Genomic DNA, 9,233 nt, shown 5'->3' on the forward strand with positions numbered 1-9,233 from the left:
AAAAAAAGGTAACGACACGGCCACACCGGATCGGTCATTCCATAAAGTGACACTTTTCATTATTATGTAACAACGGATTTAACGATACGATACAATATAATTTAAGTAACAATCAAACCAAACATTTTATTTGATATAACAATACGATACAATACAATAGGTAACAATCATCCAAACAAGTTGTAAGGGTCATGTAATACGAATTTATGATTATATCTACTTTATTGTGTGTATTAATACATGTTGATTTTGTAGGATTTTTTTGACAAACTTCGATTGGCCTGAAATTTCGTAGGTCCATAGAAAATGACCTAGTGACCAATATTTATTAGTTCGCCATGACTATCGGTTCATTTTATGGCATTTCATTGTCATGCAACTGTGACGACCCAATTTCTCCCTCCGTGAACCATCATGACGGTACCTAGTCGTAGCGACTAGGTAAGCCTAACACTTTGCGAAAATGAAACAAAGGCATGAACATTAACTACTAATAGTAAAAAAATTCTAATAAGTAACTGAATACCACTCGACATATACAATTATCACCTCTGAAATGTACGAAATAATTTCCAAAACCCGGAACACCGCTAGTCACAAGCTACTAAGGAGTCTTAACTGTTCTATACATCATTTCTACAGAAAGAAGGAAAAATGAACATAGGGGATAGATGGAAACTTCGAGGATCTGCCGCCGTGGCGTCATGGTTATTCTTGAAGTCTCCAATAAACAGCAGCGACTGTAACTAATTCTGAGGCTGGTAAGATGAACCTGGATCTGCATACAAAAAATATGTGCAGGAAAGGGCATGAGTACTCCACATTGGTACCCAGTAAGTGCAAAGCCTCACCTCGGTCGAGTATTAACGAGATCAGGTCAAGGCCCTAATGGTATATATATAATAAAAGTATAACAGAATAAAATATCACAGTAAGCATAAATATGGAAATTTAACAAGAATGTAAGCATAAAAGAACAACAGCTCAAAATACAGAGATAACAACAGGGGATCTCTCGAGATACCGTCTTGTAGTCCCAAACGTACATGTGCAGGGGGGTCTCTCAGAATACCGTTCTGTAGTCCCAAAGTAAATATGCAGTACAGGGGGATACCCCGAAATACCGTTCTGTAGTCCCAAAGTAAATATGCAGTACAGGGGGATACCCTGAAATACCGTTCCATAGTCCCAAAGTAAATATGCAACTCATCCAATAGAAATGATAGTTACAGCAAGAAAAACTACAGTTTAGACTAACCTCAAGTCAAGAAAAGCATGTAAGTTCACTAAACATGTTGCACAAAATTCAGATAGGCAGTTGAAACACGTAGGCATACTATTCTAAACTAAACATGATAATTACATATGCTAGTGTAGTTTGAATAAGGAGAAACAAGTTATAACTTAGTGAAAAACGGAGTTTTACATCAAATAGCTCGTGTACGTACTCGTAACCTCATGTACACGGCACTCACATATAAAAATAGTACCAAATCCTAAGAGGAGTTCCCCCACATAAGGTTAGACAAGCCACTTAGCTCGAACCAAGCTCAATCAATCCGTAACAATGCTCTTTCCACGAATGTTCGGCTCCGGATGGCCCAAATCCAATTGATATCTCTGAAAATCCCTCAAAATCTCGTCCAAAGTGTGCTTCTAAACTTATGTTTTGATAAAAATAGCTAACCCTCGTTTTTGAAATGTTTAAGTACTGCCTAGTGATTCCTTATTCGCAAATGCGGAAGGACCCTCACGTTCGTGAAGCACAACTTGCCTTGGCCCAGAATTTCTTCATCGCGTACGCGATGACCCTGTCGCGAATGCGAAGACTACTCAGCTCGAACGCGAAGACTACCCAGCTCGACCCTACACGAACGTGGGACCTACATCATGAACGTGTAGGCTAACCTTCCTAGTATTTCGCGAACGCGAAGCACAAAAACTCGCATGCCACAAAGTCCTCTTCGCGAACATGAGTCTCCTCTCGCGAACGCGATGAAGAAATTGTCTGCAACAAAACACCAGAAAAACTGCCAACTCCCAAAGTCCAAAAATGATTCGTTAAGCATCCGAAACACACACGAGGCCCCCGGGACTCAACCAAACATACTAACCAATCCTAAAACACTATACGCACTTAGTCGAGCCCTCAAATCACATCAAACAACGCTAAAAATCACGAAACACCCTCCAATTCAAATTTAAAGAACTTGAAACTTCAAAATTCCACAACCGATGTCGAAACCTATCAAACCACGTTTGATTGACCCTAAATTTTCTGGAATCAGAATCCAACCCCTATATCAAAAATTCCACTACCGGCTTAAAACTTCAAAAAATTCGACTTTCACCATTTCAAGCCTAAATGAGCTACAGACTTCCAAAACACAATCCGGATACACCACCAAGCCCAAAATCACTCAACGAATCTAACAAAATTGACGGAACTCCATTCCAGAGTCGTCTTTACATAGTTCCAACTATGGTCCAAATCTTAAGGCTTAAACCTCCATTTAGGGACTAAGTATCCCAAACACTTCCAAAAAACCAAAATGAAACTTCCCGGCAAGTCACAATAGCAGAAATAGATACGGGGAAAGCAGTTAATGGGGGATTGGGGCTCTAACTCTCAAAATGATCGGCCGGGTCGTTACATCCTCCCCTATACTTTCGGAGCATAGAAATATGGAATATCGGATGAACTCTTGCTAGGCTGGGAGGTAAGGCAAGCTCATAAGCGACCTCCCCAACTTTCTGCAACACCTCAAATGGACCAATGAACCTGGGGCTCAGCTTGCCCTTCTTTTCGAACCTCATAACACCCTTCATACGAGAAACCCGGAGCAAGACCCACTCTCCAACCATGAATGCAATATCGCAAACTTTCCGATCTGCATAACTCTTCTGTCTGGACAGGGATGTGCGAAGTCTATCATGAATCACCTTAACCTTCTCCAAGGCATCCTGAACCAAGTCCGTACCCAATAATCTGGCCTCTCCGCTCGAACCAACCTACTGGGGACCGATACCGTCTAGCATATAGAAACTCATATGGTGCCATTTGAATGTTGGATTGATAACTGTTGTTGTAGGCAAACTCTGCTAAGGGCAAAAACTGATACCAAGAAACCCCCAAACTCCATCACACATGCACAAAGCGTATCCTCTAGAATCTGAATAGTGCACTTGGACTGCCTGTCCGTTTGAGGTTGAAATGTTGTACTCAACTCCACCTGAGTACCAACATCATGTTGTACGGCTCTCCAAAACCATGATGTAAACTGCATACCCCAATCAGAGATGATAGATACCAGTATGCCATGAAGTCAGACAATATCACGGATATAAACTTGATCCAGCTACTCGGAAAAATAGGTAGTCATCACAGGAAGGAAATGAGTTGACTTGGTCAGCCTATCCACAATCACCCAAACTGCATCAAACTTCTTCTGAGTCCGTGGGAGTCCAACAACGAAATCTATAGTGATCCGCTCCTATTTCCACTCCGGGATCTTTAACTTCTGAAGCAATCCACCCGGTCACTGACGCTCATACTTCACCTGCTGGCAATTTAGACATCAGGCTACATATTCCATTATGTCCTTCTTCATTCGACGTCGCCAATAATGCTGCCTCAAGTCCTGGTACATCTTCGAGGCACCTAGATGAATATAGTACCACGAGCTATGAGCCTCCTGAAGAATCAACTCACGCAAACCATCAACATTAGGCACACATAGTCTTCCCTGAATCCTCAATGCACCATCATCCCCAATAGTAATCTCCTTAGCATCACCGTGCTGGACCGTGTCCTTCAAGACAAGCAGATGGGGATCATCATACTGACACTCCCTGATACTATCATAAAGAGAAGATCGAGATACTACACAAGCCAATACTCGACTCGGCTCAGAAATATCCAATCTTACAAACTGAATGGCTAAGGCCAGAACATCCAACGCCATGGGCCTCTCTGTTGCTTGTAGATATGCTAAACTCCCCAAACTCTCTGCTCGACGACTCAAAGCATCGACCACCACATTGGTCTTTCCAGAGTGGTACAAAATAGTGATATTGTAATCCTTAAGTAGCTCTAACCACCTTCTCTGATGCAAATTAAGATCCTTCTACTTGAACAGATGCTGCAAACTCCGGTGATCAGTGTAGATCTCACAAATGACACCATAAAAATAATGCCTCCAAATCTTCAAGGCATGAACAATCACAGCTAACTCGAGGTCATAGACAGGATAGTTCTTTTCATGCACCTTCAGCTATCTGGACGCGTAGGCAATCACCCTACAGTCCTGCATTAACACTGCGCCAAGGCCAACTCGAGACGCATCACAATAAACTGTATAAGACACCGAACCTGAAGGCAATACCAATACTGGGACTGTAGTCAAAACTGTCTTGAGCTTTTGAAAGCTCTCCTCGCACTCTTCTGTCCGCCTGAACGGAGTACCCTTCTAGGTCATCTTGGTCATAGGTACTGCAATAGATGAGAATCCCTCAACAAATCGATGGTAATACCCTGCCAAACCAAGGAAGCTCCGGACCTCTATAGCTGAGGACGATCTGGGCCAACTCTGCACCGCTTCCACTTTCTTCATATCTACCTTGATCCCTTCACTCGATACCACGTGACCCAAAAATGCCACAGAATCCAACCAGAACTCACATTTTGAGAACTTTGCATATAATTTCTTCTCTCTCAAGGTTTGAAGCACAGTCCTCAGGTGCTGCTCATACTCTTCTCGACTCCGAGAGTACACCAGAATATCGTCAATAAAGACAATGATGAATAAGTCAAGATAAGGCTGAAACACACAGTGCATCAAATGTATAAATACTGTTAGGGCATTGGTCAACCCAAATGACATGACAAGGAACTTGTAATGACCATACCGAATCCTGAAAGCAGTCTTCGGGATATCTGGCTCCCGAAACTTCAACTGGTGATAACCTGAATGCAAATCAATCTTGAAAAACACTCGGACACCCTGTAAATGATCAAACAGGTCATTAATATGAGGCAAAGGATACCGGTTCTTCACTGTAACTTTGTTGAACTAGCGATAATCAATGAACATACGCATAGAACCACCCTTTTTCTGCACAAACAAGACAGGAGCACCCTAAGGTGACATACTGGGCCGAATGAAGCCCTTATCAAGCAATTCCTGTAACTGTGCCTTCAACTCCTTCAACTCAAGAGGGGCCATACGATAAGGAGGAATAGAGATGGGCTGAATGCCTAGTAACAAATCAATGCCAAAATCAATATCTCTGTCGGGCGGCATGCCCGGAAGATCAGCTAGGAACACATCAGGTAAATCCCTCCCTACTGGGACTGAATCAACTGTAGGGGTATCAATAATGACATCTCTTATATAGGCTATATACGCGTCACATCCCTTCTCAACCATTCGTTGAGCTTTAAGAAATGAAATAACTCTGGTGGAGTGTAATCTAAGGTACATCTCCACTCTAATCCTGGTAAACCTGGCATAGACAATGTCACGGTCTTGGCGTGACAATCAAGAATGCATAATGGGGCAACAACCAGTCCATGCCCAAATAATATTAAAATTTACTATGCTGAGCAATAATAAATCGGCTCTGGTCTCAAAACCACTATGAGTAATCAAACACGACCAATACACGCGGTCCACAACAAGAGAATCTCCCACAAGAGTAGACATATAAATAGGGGAACGCAAGGAATCCCGAGATATGCCCAAATGCGGGGCAAAATAAGATGACACATAAGAATAAGTGGAACCTGGATCGAATAGAACCGATGCATCTCTATGACAGACCAGAACAATACCTGTAATGACAGAATCAGAAGCAACAACCTCTGTACGAGCAGGAAGGGCATAGTATCTAGCATGGCCTCGCCCTATAGGGTGACCTCTACCTCGAGCTGGCTGAGCAGGTAGAGTGGTAGCTGGTGTTGTAATCGTATCTTGGGAACCCTATGGAGTACGTTGTGGCTGAGAAGTCTGTCGAGGTGCACCGCTCCTAAGTCTGGGGCAATCCCGCACCATATGGTTAATGTCGCCATACTCAAAACAATCTCTAGGAGGGCATGGCGGTTGTGGCTGGCTCGGCCCAGGTCTGCTGGACTGACCTCTAAAAGTACCCCGTGCAGGAAGCACGCTAGATACTGGAGGTGCATAAATAAGGCTCCCGAGGTCTAGGAGGAGCCGGAATACCACTAGCGGCTGGAAGAGTTGAATGAACGAGGCGACTCACATAGCCCCTACTATGTCGAACTGTAACTAGGGAACGAGCACCAAAATAATGGCCAGACTCTCAAGACCTCATTACCTCTCTCTCTTCTCTCTCTCCCGAGCAAGCATGCCCTCCACTTTCTTGGCAATACTCACAACCCGTTGATATGAGATATCAATCTCTAACTCCCGGGCCATACTAGTCCTGATGCTGGGATGGAGTCCCTCAATAAAGCGACGGACCCTCTCTCGAACTGTAGAAATCAAGGCCGGTGCATGTCTAGCCAAGTCACTGAAATAGACTTCATACTCTGAGATAGTCATAGCACCTTGGCGTAACTGCTCGAAATCCATGCGCCATGTGTCCCTGAGGCTCTGAGGGACATAATCTCTCAAAAACATGTCCGAGAACTGAGTCCATGTAAGGGAAGTTGCCTCAGATGAACTGTCCAACTCATAAGTACGCCATCACTGATAGGCTGCTCCTCGAAACTGAAAGGTGGTGAAAGAAACCCCACTCGACTCTGCTATACCCATAGTACGGAGGATACAGTGGCACTCCTCCAAAAATCCCTGAGCATCCTTTGACGCTAGACCACTAAATGTAGGAGGGTCGTACTTCTTGTACCTCTCAAGCCTACGCTGCTCCACTACTGAAATTGTTACCCTACCCTCGGGCTGAACTGGGGCTACAAGTGGTACCGGTATAATCTCTGGAATCTGATCAACCTGAACTTATTGCTCTAGGTGCGGGTAGCGGAAGTCTATGCTCCTCCCCGGCCTGAGATGTGGCTGGAGCAAGGGGAATCAACCCTGCCTTAGCTTGAGTGCTGAACATGCTCATGAAATGTGCAAGGGTCTCCTGGAGAGCTCGTACAGTAGTGGTAGTAGTAGGCATCTCAGGTGCTTGTGCTCTGGTTGGAGCTACTGGTGGCTCCTCTGTAACAGCTCGGGCAGGTGCTCAGGTTGCACCACGTGGTCGTCCCTGGCCTCTACCCCAGCCCCGGCCTCTGACGGCACTAGGAGGGGGCACGAGTGCCTGGTCATCTCCGGTTGCACGTGTCCTCACTATCTGTGAAAGAATAGAAAACAAAATTTTAGAATTTCAAAGTCAATAATATCGCACGACAAGGAATCAAATGAAGTGGAATTTTCCTAACAGTTCCATAGCCTCCCGAAGATAAGTACGGATGATTCCGCACTGATCTGCGAGACTCTAATAAACTGACTTGTGACTCACGACTCCTATGAACCTAGAGCTCTGATACCAACTTGTCACGACCCAATTTATTCCTTTGTGAACCGTCGTGACGGCATCTAGTCTCTACGACTAGGCAAGCCTAACACTTTGCGGAAATGAAACAAAATCATGAACATTAACTACTAACAGTAACAAATATCTAATAAACAACTGAATGCCACTCGGCATATACAATTATAACCTTTGAAATGTACGAAACGATTCCCAAAACCCGAAATACCGCAAGTCACAAGCTACTAAGGAGTCTTAACTATTCTATACATCATTTCTACAGAAAAAAGAAAGAAAAATAAACATAAAGGGATAAATGGGGACTCCGAGGATCTGCGGGCGCGGACAGATGTACCTTGAAGTCACCAATAAGCAGCAACAACTGCAACTAGTGATGAGGCTGGTAATATGAACCTGGATCTGCACACAAAAAAATATGTGCAGGAAATGGCGTGAGTACTCCACAATGGTACCTAGTAAGTGTCAAGACTAACCTCGGTCGAGTAGTGACGAGATCAGGTTAGGGCCCTACTGGTATATATAATAAAAGTATAACAGAATGAAATATCGCAGTAAGCATAAATATGGAAATTTAACAAGAATGTAAGCATAGAAGAACAACAGCTCAGAACACAAAGATAACGACAGGGGATCTCCCGAGACACTGTCTCGTTGTACCAAACGTAAATGTACAGGGGGATCTCCCGGAATACCATTCCATAGTCCTAAAGTAAATATGCAGTACAAGGGGATCTCTTAGAATACCGTTCCGTAGTCCCAAAGTAAATATATAGTATATGAGAGTCTCCCGAAATACCGTTCCGTAGTTGCAAAGTAAATATGCAGCTCAACCAACAAAAATGATAGTTACAGTAAGAAAACCTATAGTTTAGACTAAGTTCAAGTCAATGAAAGCAGGTAATTACACTAAACATGCTGCACAGAGTTCAGATAGGCAGTTAAAACATGTAGGCATGCTATTCTAAACTAAACTGGATAGTTACATATGCTAGCTTGTTCTACGAAAAATGGAGTTTTACATCAAATAGCCCGTGTATGTACTCATCACCTTACGTACACGACGCTCACATATCAAAACAGTACCAAATCCTAAGAGGAGTTCCCCCACACAAGGTTAGGCAAGCCAGTTACCTCGAACCAAGCTCAATCAATCCGTAACAGTGCTCTTTTCATGAATATCCGGCTCCGGATGGCCCAAATCCAATTGATATCTCTAAAAATCCTTCAAATTCTTGTCCAAATCCGAGCTCCCAAACTAAAGCAGATAAAAATGACTAATCCTCGTTTTTGAAATGCTTAAGTACTGCCCAGTGATTCCTTCTTCGCGAACGCAGAAGGACCCTCGCGTTCGCGAAACACAACTTGCCTTGGCCCAGAATTTCTTTATCGCGAATGCAATGACCCTGTCGCGAACACGAAGACTACTCAGCTCGACCCTACGCGAACACGGGACCTACATCGCGAACGCATAGGCTAACCTTTTCAGTACTTCGCAGATGCAGGACCTCCTTCGCGAACACGAAGCATAAAAACTCGCCTGCCACAAAGTCCTTTTTGCGAACGTGAGTCTCCTCTCGCGAACACGATGAAGGAATTGACTGCAACAAAATACCAGAAAATCTGCCAACTCCCAAAGTTCAAAAATAATCCATTAAGCATCCGAAATACACCCGAGGCCCCCGGGACCTCAACCAAACATACCAACCAATCCTAAAATACTA

General features: G+C 43.8%; 1 protein-coding gene across 1 annotated transcript; it reads right to left on the minus strand.

The window, feature by feature from the left end:
- Positions 1 to 3,578: 3,578 nt before the first annotated feature.
- LOC138874631 (uncharacterized) lies at positions 3,579 to 6,641 on the minus strand. The gene is made up of 5 exons (XM_070153402.1): positions 6,337 to 6,641; positions 5,196 to 5,505; positions 4,909 to 5,003; positions 4,373 to 4,492; positions 3,579 to 4,101 (listed from the first exon to the last, which is right to left on the minus strand). Exons 1-5 carry the CDS (start codon positions 6,639 to 6,641, stop codon positions 3,579 to 3,581), a joined length of 1,353 nt encoding a protein of 450 aa, XP_070009503.1.
- Between the last annotated feature and the right edge of the window lie 2,592 nt (positions 6,642 to 9,233).

This window comes from Nicotiana sylvestris, chromosome 8 (genome assembly GCF_000393655.2).
Source record: "Nicotiana sylvestris chromosome 8, ASM39365v2, whole genome shotgun sequence".
In the NCBI taxonomy this organism is placed as follows: Eukaryota; Viridiplantae; Streptophyta; class Magnoliopsida; order Solanales; family Solanaceae; genus Nicotiana; species Nicotiana sylvestris.